This window comes from Serinus canaria, chromosome 3 (genome assembly GCF_022539315.1).
Source record: "Serinus canaria isolate serCan28SL12 chromosome 3, serCan2020, whole genome shotgun sequence".
NCBI classification, from domain to species: Eukaryota; Metazoa; Chordata; class Aves; order Passeriformes; family Fringillidae; genus Serinus; species Serinus canaria.
The window spans coordinates 77,250,898-77,271,516 of record NC_066316.1 but is presented as its reverse complement, the minus strand read 5'-3'; the positions used below and the strand labels follow the sequence as shown (position 1 = coordinate 77,271,516).

General features: G+C 42.9%; 1 protein-coding gene across 1 annotated transcript in view; it reads right to left on the bottom strand.

The window, feature by feature from the left end:
• Positions 1-1,477: 1,477 nt before the first annotated feature.
• GABRR2 (gamma-aminobutyric acid type A receptor subunit rho2) overlaps positions 1,478-20,619 on the bottom strand; it is a 33,873-nt gene continuing 14,731 nt past the window's right edge. Inside the window, exons 3-9 of the mRNA XM_009093723.4 lie at positions 18,890-18,957; positions 14,921-15,144; positions 11,523-11,605; positions 10,650-10,790; positions 10,272-10,424; positions 9,462-9,658; positions 1,478-5,377 (exon numbers count right to left, since the gene is read on the bottom strand). Coding sequence (XP_009091971.1) covers positions 5,069-5,377; positions 9,462-9,658; positions 10,272-10,424; positions 10,650-10,790; positions 11,523-11,605; positions 14,921-15,144; positions 18,890-18,957 — 1,175 coding nt within the window. The 3' untranslated portion in view covers positions 1,478-5,068. The remainder of the gene's footprint in view (positions 5,378-9,461; positions 9,659-10,271; positions 10,425-10,649; positions 10,791-11,522; positions 11,606-14,920; positions 15,145-18,889; positions 18,958-20,619) is intronic.

The following is a 20,619-nucleotide window of genomic DNA, read 5'->3' as shown; positions in this document are numbered from 1 at the left end:
AAATATATTTGTTCAAATAATTCAAACTGTCGTTACAATTAACTTGTCCTTTCATTTCCTGCTCTGAATTCCCTCTAAGCTAAACACACAATTTTCTTCTATAAATCTGCATGACAAGTAGAGCAGTAAAATCTTTCCTTCTTTTTTTCCACATCATTTATATGCATTTTGCATGGGTTGAGTTGCCAGGCATTTCTCCTAAGCTAATTTCTATGGTTGCAAGTGCACACATACAACTCAGGGACCCCTAAAAGACTTGTGGAAGAAGTCCAATTTGGACAACTGGCCAAAAGGGGTGTTCAGCATTTTCTCAGAGGGAGGAAATATAAACATCAGGTGTCAAATTATCTGCTGAGGGGTTTGCTGCTTGCTCTGGGGGAGTGGGCAGTGCAGGACTGTCCTGAACCTTGGCTGCCTTGCAAAGGGAGGGCTGGGGCATGAATTCCATGCCATGCAGTCCCCATCTCTTAGTGCTGCAGGGGGCACACCTGGGAGCTGGGCATGTCTCTCTGTCTGGTATGGAGGGGACTTTGCCTGGGGCTCCTGTGTCAAATCCTGACCAAGGAACAGCTGGTGACACTCATGGCCAGAGCTGAGCCCAAACCTCTGGCCAAAATGGCTACACCACCTGCACTGCACCTCCTCTCATGGCTGCCTTGTGGCTGCTGGGGATCCCTCCCCTTCTGGCAGAGGATAACCTTTTCCTGCCCAAATCAAGAAGTGCCACATGTGATTCCCAGGCACTGAGTACCTTGGGAAAGCTGGCTCCCCACACCTTTGCCTCCACAGCAGGCTCTGCTTGCCCTGGTGGTTGCTCCTGTCCTTCCACAAGAGCTGGATTCCAACAGCAGCACCTTTTCTGTGCTTGTGTGCAATTTCCCTTCTCTCTCATCTGAAACGATAATTCCTCTGACCAGGAAAGTAATGACCCTGATACATTATTTCAAATGTCATTTGTGCAAAGTAATTAATCAGCTTAATGTGAGACTGGATTACATTTTAATTTTAATAGTGCTAAGTTCTTGCTGTTTTTTAAATAAATTTTCCTGCTCTTTTACATTTCAGCAGGGCAGTATCTCACTTAGTTAGACTGTACCTTACTGTAATCTCTCTGCTGTGGAAATTTGACAGACAATAACCATCATTCAGTGGCTCAGGCATCAGCCTCACCCATGCACATTTATTTTAGTTTCATAAGTCTGCATCAGGGATAATAGCTGAGATCTGGCAACTGGGACCTCGGAGCAGTTTTATCTTCCATTGGGAAGTGTGGAGACAATGTTTTCAAAGGCACAAAGCAGGAATTAAATGACAAGTGCTCATTTGTAGTCAGATGGAGATTGAGACACATACCTGCCACTTGCTCTTTTGAAAATGTGTCATTAACTGTAAAGCAATTATCAAACTTTCTTCAGTTGTGATTTGCAGTTTTCACTAAAGGTCTTCATAGCTTAAAGCTGTGATTAAAAACTCCATTTCTCAAAGAGCTTTGCATACTTCAAAGTACTCACATGCTTCCACTACAGTTCTTCCACCTTTTGAAATGTTTTTTTACTTGAAATCAGTTACAAATGAGGTGTTTATTCAAATCCTTTGTCTCTGGGTATCAGCTTATAGGTAATAGATTTCCAAACAGAATTAAAATCACATTTTAAAGTTCACACCATGAAATTGACTCTTTTCCACCCTTCCCATCTGTTATTTTATTACCAGGTTTGATTACAGCAATCAGCACAGTGGATTGTACCCACTGCACAAGTTTAGCATCAGCATTGCTTATATCCTTCTCAATACCTCCTTTTGCAGAAAAATAATATAAGAGAACCCATATTTTTGCCAATACCTCATTTCTTGGCCCCTGGCTGACAATAAGAGCCTTCTTTCCATTCAACGTAGTAAGTTTTCTGGGCATAATAAATGGTAATTTACATACAATATGTTACAACTTCACATATGGACACTATTTAACATAGGTACACATCCCAGTGTCTTCCTTTGTTATACATTATGCTTGCACACACATTATACATATGTGCACATATCTATGCAGTTACTTTTTCTCAAAGACATGATTTGGTTAGAAGTAAAATTACAATGGAGCCAGGCCTAGAATAAGCAGAGCTGACATTTTCTCTCTTTGCAGTTGGACCAGGTTGTCCAGGGAAGGCATTTTCATCAATTTGCCCAAATCTCCTGTGCACTTCTGAAAATCCTCTCCTTCAGTGGGTTCATTGTCCATATGCTCAGAGAATTGGGTTGTATCCATCACACAGTATTCAGAGCCCAGCTTCAGGCACTCTCTCTCAAAACACTGGTTTTGGGATCTGGCAACTGGAAGTTAGACAATGCTCATGGAGTCCCTTGTAATCCAGGGGAAATCAAAGGTGAAATGCATTGTCAATACCACACTTCAAATATCTGTTCTAACTTCATCCCTAGCCACTCTCCTCTGAATAAACAAAAAAATACAATTCATAATGCTGACTGAAGGAGAAGACTAGGCTTTATTTGCATCTATACTTTTAATTTGCTGTTTCAATTAACAATGAGCTTAAGTAATGCCTAAGATAGAGGAGGATTTTTTTTTTCGCTTTAGTGGAAAAATACCCTCTTGATGGTTTTATAGGCTGACAAAAGCAGACATCAATTTTCATCAGTTATGTACACATGCAAATAATATAACAGTAAGGTATCCTCTCCAAAAGATGCCTATTAGACATTAAAACTACTGGGAATGCTAGTACAAAGATAATAGGACCTAAAGGACACCTTTGCCATCACATAACTTCTAAGGGAACAGGAGGTGTAATAAAAAGAAATGGCAAAGTAAAGCACTGGGGTTTCCTGGGTTTTGTATGCCAAGAGTCATTATTCATTGACAGCACTCACTTTTGGGCTGTTTGTCTACACTTATCCCTGGTTTAATATCATTGTAATGCAGGAGAGTTGTAACAGCATCATAAAGCAGGAGAGATACCTGCTTTCTTCCAGCTGGACTAGTTCAGAGGGTGCGTTTGAAGAGTTCCCTGGTAACTAATACAAAATTGGATTCCCACTGGGTGACCTGCTCAGAAATCATAGGATGCCCCACACACGTGCTATCCAAGCCGGTTGAGCCCCTAATGAGGTAGGCAAATCCTAGTGCTCCTCACTTTCTCCATGGAGGAGCCGAGGCACTGTGAGGTTAAACGGCACGTGCCGTGGGTAATGCCAAAGGACTGGCAAAACAGGAGGGCACAGGAACCAAGATTCTCACTCCCTGAACTCTCTGGTGGCTTCAAGGTGTAGTTGTGCTGCCTTTCCCCAGCAAAGGTCTCTTTGCGGCAACTGTCCTGCTGCCAGATGGGACATTGGCTCCTGTTTTACACTCAAAACTGCTAATGCTGAAGAATGCACTGATGCTTTAACCTAATGCTGAATTATGCCCAGGCTTTAACCTCTCAAAAGATGAGTGGTCTATTTCTTTAATATTTTTTGTGTCTTTCTTGTAGTGATCTCCACCTGTCAATGTGAGAAGTACCCAGGTTTCAGCTCCATGAGCATTGAGTGGTAAATGCACTCTCCTGGTGGCTCAGGAGACAAGTGATAGGCTAGGCAATCCTTCCCCTCCTCTTGCCAGCTATTTCAGGGCTGTGGTTTCTTGCCTTATGACCAGACAGAACTCCATTCATGTTAGTTATTAGCATGGCTGATTCAAGGGGAACATAGTTGTTAATTTTAGCGTCTCTCATCAATTTTGTTTCCACTAAATCAATGCCATCACCAGCACGACTTAGGCAGCAATATTTGAGGCACAAGGGAAAACCTGGGTATGGTTGACAGCCAAGAGTTGACATTTCTCTGCTACTTTCTACATCCCCTGAGATTTAGGATGCAAGAATTCCTGCTGTGTAAGCAGAAAATTTCATGTGCTGACAAATAATTATGGTTATATCAGTATTTTTGTTTGCTTTTTCTTTATTCTAACCTCAGTCCTGGCTCTTCACACGTCAAGCTCTGCCCCCACTGCTCAGCTTCAGCTTGGTAAACAAGTGTTTTGATGTACATAATCTCCACGACAGCCAAAAAGTCATGGTGTTTCTTAAAATAAGGAGCACACAAATGTGAGCATCACTGTCGTGTTGCTATCATGTTTCTGCATGTGGATTTTGCTGTCAGTGTTGTTAGCAAAGGAAAAGGAGATATCACAGGATAGGAAAAGAACTGCCAAGCACATAAGCATGTTACAATGCTGTGCAGTAGCTTCAAAGGACTTACATAGACCTTAGACCCACAGTATTATCCTTGGCCATTTAATCTCTGACATGCCTCTGTTTCTGCAGAGAGGTTCTGGCAGACATGTATCCCTTTTGATCCCAAATGCCTGAACAGAAGGGCATTGTCTTGACTGGGAGAGTCACACTGGGATGTTTGTCTATGGGCTGCACTTTGTAATCTAGAAAAAAACCCACTGACTCAAACATACCACCTGTGCTCTGTAACCAGCCCAGCTGATCCTAACGGTACTGATGAAGGTCCTGTCCAGACAGAAAGCGGAATCTGTACCCTTAAAGCAGGTGTTCTTCACAAAACAATGGAAAAAATTATGTTTATATGCCAAAGAAAAAACAAAATCTTTTTCTCAAAAGTAAAGGAAAGTGCTCAGTTTCCTTACAGAAGCACTGTCCAGACCTCCCCACACAAGCTGCATTTATTTAATCCCTTACAGCTCACATGAGCAATGTCTTTGGTTGTCCATTGCACAGCAGGCACCACCAGTGTGGCCAGCCCCAAACGAGCATCCAGCACCTTTTGGCTGTATGGTGGACACGTATTTTCAAGTATGAGAAATGGCATGTGTCATAAAGCACACAGGGGCAGGGGGGTGGGCTGGAAACCAACCAGCACAGCAAGCTCCTCCATGAGGCCTGCACATGGAATTGCCTCCTGGGGGATGTGACCTCCCATTCACACTTCAAAGAAGAAATACAATAATCAGGTTTCTAGCTTTGTGTTCAGATTAGGCAAAAAAAAGTACCAACAAAACAGTGTTTTGTAGACATCTTCTGATTCAGAAGTGCCAGCATGCTTAGCTAAAGACAGACCAATATATCAAATTAAAAAATATATAAGTGCCTGGGAATATCAACCTTGAATATTTATCAATTGCATGAGTGTTCTGGATGATGCGCAAGCCCACGTGGCCCTTCAGGCCTCTCTTCCTTGATGAATTAGATTCATTGCTCATGGCTAGATGCACAACCATCTTTTCTGGTTTTTCCTCTTCTGGTACCATCTGGTTTCTTGTGTACCCTGCCAGGCTGTTGGCATCAGACTCACTGTAGTTTCCATCCAGCATCATAGTTTTCGAGTGAGGTATTCCACACGAACACGAAAACTGGAGACATAAACAAGAAATATAGCTGAATATTGGAAAAACATGTGAGCAAATGAAATTATGCCTTTCTCTTAACAGACAGCTTGTAAACAGTTGAGTTCAAAATTTTGATTGAGATATTTTAAGTTTCTCTTTGAACAAAAAGGTCTTTTTTTTGTTTGTTTTCAAAAGGAAGTTTGTCCACTGCTTGGACAAACAGCTTCAGAAAACATTAGAAAAATGCTTTAGCAGACATATAGTCTAAGCACAAGGCTTTCTTAGGTAGCTTTTGTTCAGCCTTACTGTCTTGAGATCCCTTATTATTCATCCTTTGTGTTTATAAATATTCATGGACAAGATGCTGTTTAATCTGTAGAAATGGCTTATCCAGTACATGTTACAGGCAGAAAAGGGCCAAGTTCTGGTTTTACAGATACACATGCTTTTTTCATAAATCTGATTTTAAACCAAGCAGGGGGCCAGCTAAAAGCATAATGTCAAATCCCAGCTCTGTTGGAGCTAATAGCAAAACCTGTATTGACTTCAGCAGCACCAGCATGCATCCCACAAGTCTAAAAAATTCCAATGCATACAGAGAGAATTTTGAATAGGAAATGCAGTCTTCAACCATTCAAAACCTTCAGTTTTCCTGTCCCAGCAATATGGATTATGTATTTGCAAGCAATGAAAATGGACTCCAAAATGTCCTTTCTGCTAGGAGTTCCTGTCTTTGATTTCTCACAGACCAATTTCCTTACCCAACAATACTCCACCAACTTTGATGTGTGATTTTCCAATAACTTGTTTTCAAGGATATGTTCAGCTAAAACAAATGTGTATGTCTGAATACATATATATGTAAAAATGTATATAAAATCAATATGTAATATTCAAGATGCATTGGAAAACCCTGCAGTCAAAGCTTTTCCTTTAAAATATTTAAACAACAGATCACATTGTTTATTGAAAACCTTAAAATCAGCTTAAGGATTGTTTTCTGCGTTCTCAGCATAACCAAAAGGTTTGGTATCAGCAGGTTATTTTCAGAAAAACATGACAATTTAGGTGCCTTCTCACTTTACTTTTTTTGATCACTCCATGAGTACAACTGAACATCAGCAGGGTTTTAAGACATATTTAATTCTAAGCAGGCACACTTTGAAAAACCCACACCCCAAAACTAACAAAATCAAACCAAAACAGAACAAAAACAGAGTGCAGCTCCCCAAAAATGAGTGCTGTGATTTTACCCCAGGTGACAAATAAGCATCATGCAGTCACTCACTCAACCCACATTCCCCCCTGAATTCCGGAGGATTCTGGAGAAGAATCAAATATAAAACTTGTAGATTGAGATAAGAATAGTTCAATAACTGAAATGTGTATTTCTATGGTGTGGAATATCTCTTTGGTTCTTTGGGTCTTCTGTCTTGGTCATGATCCCTCCCAACCTTTTTATTTACTTCCTCACTGGTGGAGCATGAGACACAAAAACATCCTTGATAAACACAATTTAGCAACAACATCGGGGTGTTACAACATTATTCTCACACTAAATTCAAAACACAGCACTGTACCAGCTACTGAAAAGAAACTAACTCTATGCTAGCCCAAACCAGAATAATACCAAACAACTCAAAAACCACAGGGGAGAATTACACATCAGGCTCTTTATCACGAACTGACAGGTCCAGGAGATGGTGGCTGCTTGTGAGGGACAGCAGTTACAATAACAAGCCAATTCCTGCAGGACTCAGCAGAGAAAGCAATTCTGCAGATTTACTGTCAGCCCCAGGTCAAATACGAGTTCCCATGGCTTCATGCAGGTGTGATGGCAGCCACCTCTATGGACAAGAGGGCCTGATGTGCTAGAAACCCCCCTCCACAGAACCTAAAATTACACTCATCCTCACACAGGCACGTACATGCAGAGGTGCACTACGTAATTTCACCCTGCAGGACTTTTAGCCTATGTCTGCAATAATAATTCAAAGGCTGCCAAAGAGCCTCCTTGGACATGGGAATGCAGCTGACAGTACTATTAAAGTGTCAGAAAGGTCTCTGACCTCTCTCAGCCCAGCAAGCACTGAAAAGTTCGCAGATATGCTGGGAATAAGCATGGGGCTACAGATCTTTTGCCACAGGCTTTTCACAGCAGCTCCTATGATTTTCAGGGAGAGAAGGTTTAGTTTTAGATACTGCACGTCTTTGTCCCTGGCACATTTAATTTCTTAATGTAGACATAACATAGAGCTCTCTTCTGGGCAGCCTTACATGTTCATACTAGAACTTTTGGGGTCTTTCACAGGGGAGCAGCTCTGGCTGACAATATCTACATCTACTGTGAGAAATGTCTCTTCTGCTTTTTCAAGAGCTTCTTCATCAAAGAATGCTATTTATTATCTCTGTTCTCTTTTCCCCTACTGAAGAATAATACTGTCACACATTGAAGACTGAGTACAATATTTTCCCTTGTGCAGTAAAAAGGCATTTGCTGAATATAGAATTCAATGTACAAGACTCAATAAAGGGCAGATTTATGATATAAATAACAAGCTACACCATCACTGGATTTGGCAAAACATTCCAGGAAACTTAGCAGAAAATCAACAAACCCTCTTAAATTAATTTCATCCCTCTAGTACAGTTAAAAATAAAGGAGAAGAGCTTTCATTAAAAAAAAAAAATAAAGCTTTGTTCTAGGCAAGGATATTTCTTGTTACTTTCCATGAAGTAACTTCCTTTGGCAGGTCAAGACATATTCTTTGGACATGGGATGCCTGAGTGGGGCTTGCTAAAATGCCACAGACCACTGCTCACATGCAGCAAGTCAGACACACTGGAGTCACTGTGCTTGCACAGAGCATCTCTGCCTTGGGTTGCAGAGAACTGCTGGGCCCCAGGTGGGAGCTAGGAGGGACACAGATAAATTGAGATACTCAGGACCTGTTCCAGCAGCTTTCCAGAATCTTAATGCTGCTGAAAAGGCCTTGAAGAGAGGTAAAATCTCACCCCAGAAGTCTGGTAAATTTATCCAATTGTTTTTTTAAATGTATCCACATTTTTTTATGGCATGCCAACTGAGAAAGGTGCTGGGCTGTTATGGGGCTTGTGCTGTTCTTCAAGAAAGTCACAGGAGAAAAGGAAGGGAAAGAGAAGGACATGCAAAACCAAAAGGGTTGTTCATAGAGGGAAATAGCATGCTTAAATTGTATGAAAGATGATGTCTGCACTGGCATTTCCAACAAGCTTATACAAACTTCTCTGGGAGTATAGACAGTAGGTTACCAGTATTACCGGTGGACTAATGTGGTGAGTTTCTACTGAGAAGAAAGAAACTGTAAAACATGGTGATGTCCTGGGTATATGGAAAAAAACTGAGCACAAAAAAAATGAAAAAACTGAAAAACTCTGACTGAAAAAAACAGTGACTGAAAAAAATTTGGTTCCAAGCCTTAGTGTTCAAAAGGCAATGCTGGTTTTTTTAACCACAAAGAAGGGCCTAGAGGTCTGTAAGATACCTCAGGCTGGAAAGGACTTCAGGGCATCTCTAGTCCTATGTCCTGCTCGTAGCAGGGCCAAGATTGTCAGGAGGTCTTGAAACACTCCAGGGATGCAGGATAAGACCTTTTATAGCACATTAAGAAGTACAAGCATAAACTTGGCTGACTGCTGTTTGTGCTTAGTGATGGGAAACACCTCCACTATTACATCCATTCAATCCAGTTTCCACAGTAATGTTACCTATAGAGGGAGGAAACTAATTTGCACCAAATAAGACCTTTAGCTTACTAAACAAGAATTGTGGCAGCTGCAGCAAAGTATCAGATTTTATACTTCCCCCTCTTGCCATTCCCTCACATTTCCAGATTGCACTCTTTCCCAGTTCAGATCACACTCTCTTCTCTGATGTTTCTATGAAGATCCATAAGATCAAATCCTGTTTTTCTGTGTTAGCAATTCAGCCTGAGGTGGAGCGGTCTAAACAGACCCAATTACAGACATGGTTGTCAATGTTTTCCCATTAACAGACAGTCAATATAAAGACCAGATCAGCTGTAATGGGAAAAAAAAGGAATAAGTGGATGACAGAAGTGTTTCTCACCTTGTCCCGCAGTTTCCTCTCCTTCCGCTCTTGCACCGTTGTCAGGTAATTCACAGCCGCGTATTCCAGCACCGAGAGGAAGACAAACACAAAACTGACCCACAGGTAAATGTCCACTGCTTTGATGTAGGAAACACGAGGCATGGAGGCATTCACCCCAGTGATGATTGTGGACATGGTCAGCACAGTGGTTATTCCTGGAGAGAACCAAGAGAAAGAAACGTTTTTGACTTATACCGTCCATGAGGGGTTTTGTCTTGGGAAAAACAGAAATTATGGCCTACATGCTGCTCTGAAAGATGTTCAATATGAAACAAATGTGTGTAAATATCTCTTCTGCTGATGCAGAATTGTTCCCCTGCCTACATTTTTGTGCTCATGATGGGTTTAGTTTTGAGGAGCGATGGAGCTCAACATTTTGCATGTCACAAACAGCATTTAACTCCCTCCTTAAACTCCAGGGTTTAAACACAATGCTGCTAAATCATATTTTTACACACCTAATCCTAAAATCCTTGTCAGACCAATGGTGACAAGGACTCCTGTTTCCTAGCTGTACCTTTCTGTGTTACAGCTTCATTTTTAAGACCACACCGCTTTCTGTCCTGAACTACATGTAAGTGAGGAGAACTGCTAAATGATGAAGGACTTAAGACAAAGTGCAAGTTATACATTGTATTAATCATCAGATATAACCATCATTTGCTTGCACAATATCTTCAACCATCAAAATGAACAGTTCCCTTTCCTGCCAAAACCTTCACATTCAAAGCTTTTCACACAGCCAGGGCTTGTGGCAGTTGCTCTCACCCAAAGAGACTCTGGCAGGAACTGCTCGTCGGTCGATCCAGAAGGACACCCAGGACAGCATGACCATGAGAGTGGCAGGGAAGTAGGTTTGGAGCAGGAAGAAGAAGATGTGTCGGCGCAATGTGAAGTTTATATAGAGGCGATTGTACCACCCTGTGAGAGAGCAGGAAAGCCAGAATCAGTGAGCCTGGACAGCAGGTACAGAGAGACAAGATCTTTCTTCGGTTCTTTTAATTCTAAAACTAGTAAAACAAGAAACTGAGTTTTCAAGCAGACTGTGGAGACTACACTTCAGTGACATAATCCCAAGAGCACCCTCAAAAGCAGTTAATACAGTATTAGGTTTGGCAATAGTATGACACCAGAAAAGGTCAATACCTGTGCTACTGTAGAAAGCCAGTCTTGATGTGGTATGGAATTTTTGTATCAAAAACTGAGACAAAGAAATTTTTTCATCAGTTTTTAGAGATTCATTCCCATTTTTCCAATACAGCATCAGATCTTCATCAGTGTAAGCATCTTAGGGAAAGAAGAAATACAATGTGATGTGACTTTAGTTCAGAGGTTCAACAACAGTTAATACATCCAATATTTGGCATGAACTAATGCCACAAGTAAGTTTGCCAGCAACTAAGGAGTTCAAAAGACCTTGCCATATAATATACTGTGACAATAACAAAAATCTGGATTCAAGATTCAAGAAAACAAATCCTCTTTTTACTTCACATTGAAATGACAGTTAGAATGGTACTCTTCTGAACATCACAGACCAAAAAGAGATAATAGCTCAGGAAATAATCATGGGTAAAACACCTAAATTTAGAGGTATTGGAGCAGCTGACCTCAAGGTCGGTGAAAATTATCCTCTGATTCTAATTCTGTTTTTTGCAGAGGAACATTCAGTTAAATAGCTGGGAGGACCTCAAAACAACCAGATATTAGTCTTGTCATGCACTGGAGAAAGTCTACAAAAAAATCCTACTTTTCACATTGCTTTCTCCACCAAAGCAGCTGAGCCCAGATCACAGTGTTTGCAGGATCAGGATATGTCATAGGATGTCTTCCTTGCAAATTCTGGTCTTGCAGCACAAGGACTAGATCACAATACTGCTGAGTCAACAGGACTCCTAGTAACTCTGATGAGCAATATTTTCAGGCTCTAAAATAGACAGTATTCTGAAACGTGTCCGGGGAAGTGTTTGTGCAGCCAGCCGTGGAGAACATCAAGTTAGAAACACAGATACAACTCACAGCTTTCCAGCTCCAGAGAACATGTCTGAGAGTCCAGGGGGAAGTGACTAAAGTCCATGTTGCACATTGCTGTCACTGTGACCCTAGAAATCGAAAATGAGAAAAGCTGGTTTCTATGAGGAGTAATCAAGAGAGAATGTTACCATCGATAATTATTCTGCAGCTTTTAAGCCAGAAATATTGCATGATGTTTGCAAAAAATTCACAGGAAAATGCCTACTAATTCTCCATGTTCAAGCCAGATGGATTATACACAGAAACACAAAAAATGCAATTTCAATATCAAGGAACTAAAGCACTATCTTGGATGTTACTGTTGTACTAATGTCAGTGTAGATATTTCCACTGTGTTTTATATCCAACTCTTTGCCTAAAAGACTACAATGTAAAGTGACTTCACCATTTACATTTGAATATTCATTTATGTGTAGTTTAATTAAGGCTTCCACATTTTCCTTACTGCTCAGTTCCCTCCACGGTCACCCCCAGAATGACCCAAGCCTGAGGAATATGACCATCCTTACTGCAAGCCACAGAATTCTCCCAGTACATATATTATTAAGGCAAAAGCAGTTTCTTACAGCTCTCAATAAACCCTTTTAATCTGAGGGGTGTTTTTCTGGGGCAGGGGTTGTAAAATGGGTGCAGCTGGTTTTCAGCAAGTGAGATTTGCTTCTGTTAAGTTTTTGTCTTAGCTAAAAAGCTGCAGCAACCTCAGCTCCGGTTTTTAAACTAGTCCAGTTGTGCACCACGTTACATAAGAAGTTTTCCCGTGGGTCAGTGAACTTTCTCTTGCAGACGGATTTGCAGTGGAGCTCCCGATTTAGGAGGGGCAAATCAGCTGTGACTCATCGTTTCAGAGGCCAACTTACGTTGGTTGTGACCATTTTCTAGATGCATTGCAGATGTTGATAAAGGACTTTTCCTCTGTTCCAGGGATTGTGATCCAAATCCTACCCTGACCTACGCACTCATCATCCCTGAAAGGCACATGCTGTTCATTTTGACTATAACTACAGCAAAATTTCATCATGTGAGCAAAATTGAAAGAATGTTTTTGGGGATATGCTCCAGAAGGTATCTTGCAACAATGGCATCCCCCTAACTGTGTGTAGCATTTAAGCATTGTATAACTCAGTCTCATTAAAGTGTGTTATTTTCTTTCTCTGGCATCACCTGAACTGTGGCACAACCTGTGGTCAATGACACTTTGTTAGTTAGGGGCAGAACAGAAACTTGGCTCATCAGTAAGATATTCCTCAACTGGAGTGCACTGTCCAGGTGGCTTTGAAGGCCCAAGGCCCAAGGCCCAAAACAGGAATGAAATGTTCCCCAGTCCACTGCCAATCCCATGCAGACATCTCAAGCTATCTGAGGGCATTCCCAGCACGGCTGGACACCCATGCTTTTTCAGCTGGATACTGTTCTGAGTGTTCTAAACACCAGCAGGCCCAAATGCCATGGAGATTTTCTTTCTCCTTGGATTTTACATAGCAAATTATCAATTTAACAACTGTGCAATCAGCTGTGATTAACTCACAGACTTCTCTCTTGTGGGTAACATTAAGAAGTCACATCACCTCCCCAACAGACCACAGAAGTCAACTTAATAGAAAACCTTTCCAAGTTTTTCAAAATCATTTTACCATAGCTGAAATGAATAAATTCCAGAAAGATCCTAGAACAGAAATCCTTGGCTACAAAATATTCAAAGGTCACTGTACATTCAGTGCATGTTTTCTGTCCTGGGGAAATATCCATTTTTTTGGGCTCTTGAGCTTTTCTCCTCTGGCAGTGTGTTCTTCTGTGCTTCTCTTTTTTCATTCTTCTGAAGGAAATTAAATCTGCTGGGATGCTGATGTGAGCATCCATAAAGGTGGGCTGGTTAGAAGGGGAAACTACTGAGCAAAAAAATGTCAGATGAAAAATATGGACAGAGAAAGGCTTGCCAGCCTGGGAACAAGACAAATCCTTAAGAAGCACAGCTGGGCTCTTTGACATGCAGATAGGGTACCTAGAAACTGGAGACATCCTGAAACACCATCAATAACTGCCAAAAAAAAAGTGCTTTAACAGGAATTTTATTGTAAAAAAAGATAGAAAATTATCTTGAAAATAAAAAAAGGGAGAGAACAGAAAACATCATTATCTATTGGTCATTACAGGTGAAAAATAAAAATTACCTGCATCTATTGCCTATTCAAATTGGTGGCATCCTACACCCTCTTATCTCTCTGGATATAAGTATGCCATAATTTTTATCCAAAATTAAGCCTTCCTCTGAGACCTTTCCATGCTTCTCCTTAGAAGGTTGAATTTGGTGCATGAACTTTCTACCAGCTCTTGGACACCCACCAAGGACTCCTGGCTGACTCCACACCCTGTGACTCAGAGCATCTCTGAAATGAGACACTGCTGCCTCACTGGTCCCCTCTGAGCCCACTTTGGAGGCTGTTTCAGTTTGTCCTTCCTTCCATCCCTTGGATGATTTGGATCACTTGATGGTGGTATCACTGGATAGCAGTGCTGTGCACCCGCACAAGCAACCTGTCCTAAGGGTACCTGAGGGTATGTTGTGGATGAAATGTAAATTCATGTAATGTAAAGTATCCTGTAACAGGAAGTTCCCTGGTTAGTTATTGGCTGTTGCCACATGACTGACAGATGTTAAATTATTGATTGTTGATAGTTATTTGCAATAGATTGATACGGATATTCAGTCACTTTATTAATCACAGTGTAATTGCCAGTGGTGATTTTTGTGGCATTTTTGATAATCTGTAAAAAGGTAGAGAAGTTTAGAGGATTAAGCCTCCATGTCCTTGTGTATTACAGAATCCTGCAAACCCACAGTCACGATCCATGTACACCCACAGATGGATAACCCTCCAGGTCACGACAGGCATCCCTCAGGATTCCTCCAGCCAACAAATCTACTAGAAAACCAGGATATCTTTAATATTGCCATTTCAGCTTCAACAAACCTAAACATTTACATCAACAGGAAAGCCCCACAACTGAAAAAAAATTCTAGACAAACAGGAAGGAAAATAGGATAATTATAGAGGTCACCATCTGGTATATCAGCAGCTTCCAGTTTAATCACACACTGACCCTGGGATGAACATTCCTGCTTGCCTAAGCCCTCCACTGACTGCAAAGAGTTGGGGGCATGTTTCCCCCAGGAGGAGATTATCCTGTTATTGCCCACAGCATGGGTTCTCAGAGTTTCCTGCAAAGCATTTTGTACTGGACATTCTGGAAACAGGGCTCTGCATCAGCAGCGGGAGCAGCAGGATTGGCAGTAGCAATCCTGGTGATCACCAAAGTCAAACCTAGAGCAAAACTGGCAGCAAAGCCCCAGGGGATGCCCGGGGGAAGCAGGGCTGCTCCGTTACCTCATGCTGTAGAGGACGTGCCCATCAGGGAACACTCTCAGCATGATGTTGTCCGTGGTGGTATCATGAATGAAGGACCTCTTGGAATGCACAAAGAAGACATCAGGAACCCAGATCTTCTTCACCAGCCTGCCATCAAAGGTCATGCTCTTGTTGTTGGTGCTGGGAAACGAGAGACGCTCATCCTTCCAGTAGTGCCTTAAGTACAAGGTCATAGTGAAATCCTTCAAAAAAGGGAAGAGAACCAATAAAGGAAGAGAGTTCTGTCAGTGCTGCACTCTGCAACTAGGGCACACCAGAAAGAAAACTGCCACCAGACAGATGAGATCTCTCCACTCTCAACTCCTGATTCTTTCCTAGGTCAATGCTCTCTGTCAGGAGATTTTCCTAACAAAATAATTCAATGCATAGCCAACTAATGAATTTATTACAGTACCCAGTAATGTTCAGTCCCAAACAGGACATAAATATGCCCCAAGAGAAGCAACACCCTGCAGAAATGATTCTTCAATTCTGGCAAAATTATCTTAGAGGATTATGGTAGCAATAGGATGATCAAGAGGAAAAACTGAAAGTTAGCTTAATGGTCATGCTAAAGACTAAGCAATTTATCCCCAAAAGGACTAAATTGCTGCAAAGAGCAATCAGGTGAGGGAACTGTGTTTCCTACCATATAAATGTCTAAATACAGTTCCCTTTTAGGCTTGTTGGTGGGGCAGGAGCTTCAGTGACATAAAGGAAAACATCTGGTTTTTGATCCTAACTTGGCAGTTGCCACTTTTAGAGCTGAGTGTACTCTCATGCTGAGAGATCTAACACACTTATTTTCTTTATATTCCCAATTAAGCAAGTGATTATGGAGCTGCAGCTGCTAAGTCTGAGCAGGCAGCAACACAGGCCAGGGTTTCTCCCTAACCATGTGGCAACCACTTTCTCAAACCCCAGCCAATCAGTTTGGTGACAGTGACAATCAGTTACCCTGACTCTCTGCTTCAAAGTGCTGTCTTGCAACAGCCATGCATTGCCAGTAGGTTTTTCATTAATTTGTCAGAGAAGGCTCTGGTGCCAGTCCTCCCCTTGAAGCCTGGCATGGCACAGAGCTGGCCAGACCTCTCTGACCATGGCAGACACTGGCCAGGGGACACTTCTGCTCACCCCCCTGCAAGTCCCCACCTTATCAGACTGGTCCAAGGCTCCTTCACTGCTCATCCCAGGGATGCTGCCAGCTCCTGCTCCCTACTGAACACTGGCCACCTTCCCCTTACATCTACAGTCCCAAAGAAACACTTCCTAACTACTGCCAATGGCAGAACTTGTAACCCAGCTTAGGGGCCGGACATGAAGCTCATCAGTTTGTCTAGAGCTGGGAAAAAGGGAACCAAGGAAGAGGCATAGTTGCTGCTTTCTTAGGAGTCAGTGCAAGTTATGGTAGAACTCGAAAAAGGAGTAAAGGAGAGCCTGGCAATTCAGGGTTACCAGTTGCCTGGCCATGACCTGAGATAGAGTGATGTGGGGCTGCAGGAGAGGAGGGCCATTCTCATGGTTTAACCCCAGCCAGCAGCTCAGTACAGCACAGACACTTGCTCACTCCTCTCTCCCACCACCTCCAGCCAATGGGATGGGGAGTAGAACTTCAGAAGTTGGGTTGAGATAAAAAAAGTTTAATAATTGAAATAAATAGTAATAAGAAGAGTAATGAAAAGAGTTAGAGGGGCAAAACTCCAGAAAAACAAGTGATGCAGAATACAGTTGCTGACAGATGCCCAGCATGTCCTCCAGCAGTGATCAGCCCCTCCCAGCCAGGTCTCCCCAGTTTATACACTGGGCATGATGTTCTGTAGTGTGGAATATCTGGAATATCCCTTTGGCCACCTCAGGTCAGCTGTCTGGCTATGTTGCCTCCTGGCTTATTGTGCCACTCCTCACTGGCAGAGCAGGAGACACTGAAAAGTCCTTGACTCGGGGTAAGCTCTGCTGAGCCACAACCAAAACACTGTGTTATCAGCATCATTCTCATACTGAATCCCAAATCAGACCTGTTCCAGCTGCTAAGAAGAAAATTAGCTCTATGCCAGCCAGAACCAGGACAGCCAGGCAGCCTAAGGCTGTGGCTGCAAAATGCCTCTGGGCAGCTCCATCATCAGAGCATGGGGGAACAGGGACCATCAGCCAGGCACCCTCAGCGTTGCTTACAGCCACTGTGGAGAGGGGAAGAGACTGTCTGAAGGCACAGCACAGGAGGGAACTCACTGCTTTCCAGGCCACCCCTCTCCCTGTCCTACCAGACAGGAGCTTCTCATCCTTCAGCCCCTTTCTCTCTCCAAACAGCCAACACAGTGGCCTCTGCAATGGGCAACTCTCCTCTCCTTCCAATGGCCAACACAGTGCACCAAGTGCTGCCAACACAGAGACAAAGTGGCAGCTGACAATAGCTTTTGAGTATATAATCCAACTTAAGGAGGCTTTTTCATGGCATGATTCAAAAGAGGCAGTGTGCTGACCGCTTGTTCCTTTCTGACCAGCACACACACTATTTACAAGCAAGAACAGGGGTTTATTTCTGCACCCAAAAGAAGGAAAGTCCCTTGGAAAACAGGGTTTTACAGAAAATTGGGAGAATGATAGCACCTGCCAGAGGCACAGCCAATGAGTCTACACAAGTACCTCAGTTTTGGCTGGTGATGCTTCAGTCTGGTCCTTCTTTGGGGCACCAGGTACCTGATTTTCAGGGCCACTTCGGGCAGTATGAAACAAGCCCTGCCTGCAGGTCTGCCCTGCAATGAGGAGACAAGGAGGGCTCCCTGCTGCAGGCACAGCCAGCCCTGGTCCCCTGGCCATGCAGAGAGCTTGCTGCCCACTCTCCTCCCTGCAAACACCCTTGCTGGGACAGTCTGTTGGAAGAACACACCAACATAACTCAGACTGAACTGGGAGAACATTCTTCCACCCCAAATACAAGTCAGCAACTGCTGTAGAAAGTACTTGTCATGAGCTGGGAAAAAAGGAGCTATCAACAGCCAAGGGAGAGAACTGACCTCCAAGATTTCTGACAGGCAAGATTTTCATTGAATCCTCACAGAAAGCACTGTGAGTTATTTACTTGCACTAATTAGGCCTCCTTGCTGCTCTGACATTATTTTGATATATTAGAGCCCCAGTTCTCCTCCTGGCAGCCATTCCCTGTGCTCCCCTCCCACACACCTCACTGCATGCATACCCCCAAACCCTCTCTCTCAATATCCAGGCAGGAAAGCTGCCTGGTTTTAATCACAGAATATTTTGGGTTGGAAAGGACCTTTAAAGGTCAACTAAACCAACCCCTCCAAAATGGCATGAGGTTGTAATTGCACCATATTAAAAACACTCAACCTAAAGCTCTTCCTTTATCTTTATGTTTTGTCTAGACCACAAAAGGTGCACAAGAGCAAGGAGGAAAAGGCAGAAAGAGGAAGGAGCTCACAAGCTTCCTCTTTTCCTCTATGTTCCCTTTTCCACTTCTCTTTCAAGTGTTTTTATTCCATTTCCTACAATTAAAAATTAAAAAATCCCCATGAAACAACCCAAAACCACACAGTAAAGCATGCATGACACTCATGTGAATTGAATGGTTCCCTAAGGAAGTAAATTCCTGCAGCAAACACAGCTTATGTGAATTTTACCATAAAGCTTCAAACCTTCATATGCAGCTGCTTATATTTTCAGTTGTGATAGATCTTTCACAGCACTGATTACTCTCCCATTCAAGGTCCCTTTTTTCATCATGCTTTTAATCTTTTTCCTCTGGAGGTAGAGAGGTAAGACTTTGATCATCTGGTTTTATCAAGTCTTTGATTCTGATTATCAGCCTCTTTGAATTTTGGAGATGCTGCTATTACTTTCATCTGACCAATGATTACAATCCCACAGGTTTCAAGTCAGAAGGTCTTTTTATGGCCAGAATTACCTGAGGTTTAGAAAAGGATTACGTACCATGTCAACCTCAGAAATACTGTCCAAGCTTTCAACTTGCACATCCACCCCAACAGGAATTGCAGGGCCTGAAAGAGAATGAGATTTAGATATGTAAATAAATGTTCTTTCATACCATCTGCATTTAATTAGCACTTCTAAGGTGAGATGCAAACATTTCTGAATGAGTTAGTAAATAACCATGTATGGGCCCTTTTGGAACATTGAATTATCTTCCCCTTGGCATATGCTCTAATGTTGACACTTTGCCAGTTAGTCCAGAGTTTGGATAAGACATTTGCCTATGTTTTTAAAAACTGACCCATCCCATCTTAAATTGTAGGCCTTTATGAGCACATTTAGGACAGGGGACTGAGATGAAGACATGGCAAGCAATGAGCTCTTCCTTGGAAGTTTCTCATTTTTTATCAACAAGGCAAGCCACATTATTCTCTCTAGAGCCCATCACCATCTTGATTCATATTACTCACTGATGACATTGCTAGTTTTCCAGTGTAGTTTTAAAATTAGCAATCAGAGAGCTGACATAGAGCAAATAAGCAGAAAACATCCAATAATAAATGGACACTCCTCTATTAATAGAAACCTTGTGTCAAAACTTCACTGTAGACTGCTGCTCATTAATGACCAGGACCCACTCAAGATCCCCATAGTGTGCCCTCAGGCAGCTTTTCCCAAATTCTGGTGATCAGTGCCTGCTGAGACAAGCACACCAAGCAGGACCCAGCAGGGTGGCTCAGCAGGAGCTGCTGAGGAGCAGTCCGGGTGGATCCAGTGCTGCCTGGTGCTCCCGGGGTGTGGCAGTGGGACTCACAGGGCTCACCCTGATGACCCTGTGCAGGGTGTGCCTCCAGCCTGGGCACTGTCAGTGAGACAGACCATGCCAAGGGAAGCAGGAGCTCTGCAGAGACTTGTCCAGCAGAATTTAATTTTCCAAGGACCACAGTGGCCCCCATGAAGATTTGGAAAGACTTTTAGCTCCTTGATTTTTAACCTGACTAGCAGTCAGATAATGTGTAAGGTGCACCACAACCCCTTTGTGGACTCAGACCCATATTTGCAGTGCCACAAACAGCAGGGCCTGCTGCATGCATACATTTAGCTGGAGTAGCATCTTTCTAGAGACCACATCAAAGCTCTGAATACACTACAAGTCTAACCAGAGAGCAGAAATGTTGCTGAGAGAGCAGCACATTTTTCAAGCTGCTATCCATCATGCTCCTGTACCTGCAGCAGCATGCACACACTCCCACACATCTTCAGGGCTTTTGAACACAGCCTTATGTTTGCCTCTGCTGGAGGAGAAAGAGGCACCAGCTCAGCCTCAGTAGGGAAAGGCTGATTCCCCATGGCCATGAGACAAGCTGTGACCAGCCCCAGAGCAGGTTTGCCAGGGCTGTGGTAAGCCAGCCTCACCTGATTACAGCAGAGCTCACTGAAGGTGGCACTGTCCCCTTCCCACAGGCACAGCTCCGGCTTGTTATGCCCACGGTGTCTGTCAGCAGCAGTGCTGGGAGCAGGCACCTTGACCAAGCCCTGTGGAGTGGGACCAGGCTCCCCGGAACCACCAATTCCAGTTTAAGTGGCTGCTGCCCCCAGCAGTAAAGCTCAAACATGGCCAACCCAGCACTTTGAGGCGACCCCCAGATGCTTACAAACACCCACGTGTCACATTCAGACACACAGCTGGGCGCTGCACACTTTAAAAAATTGCCAGCAATCATTTGCAA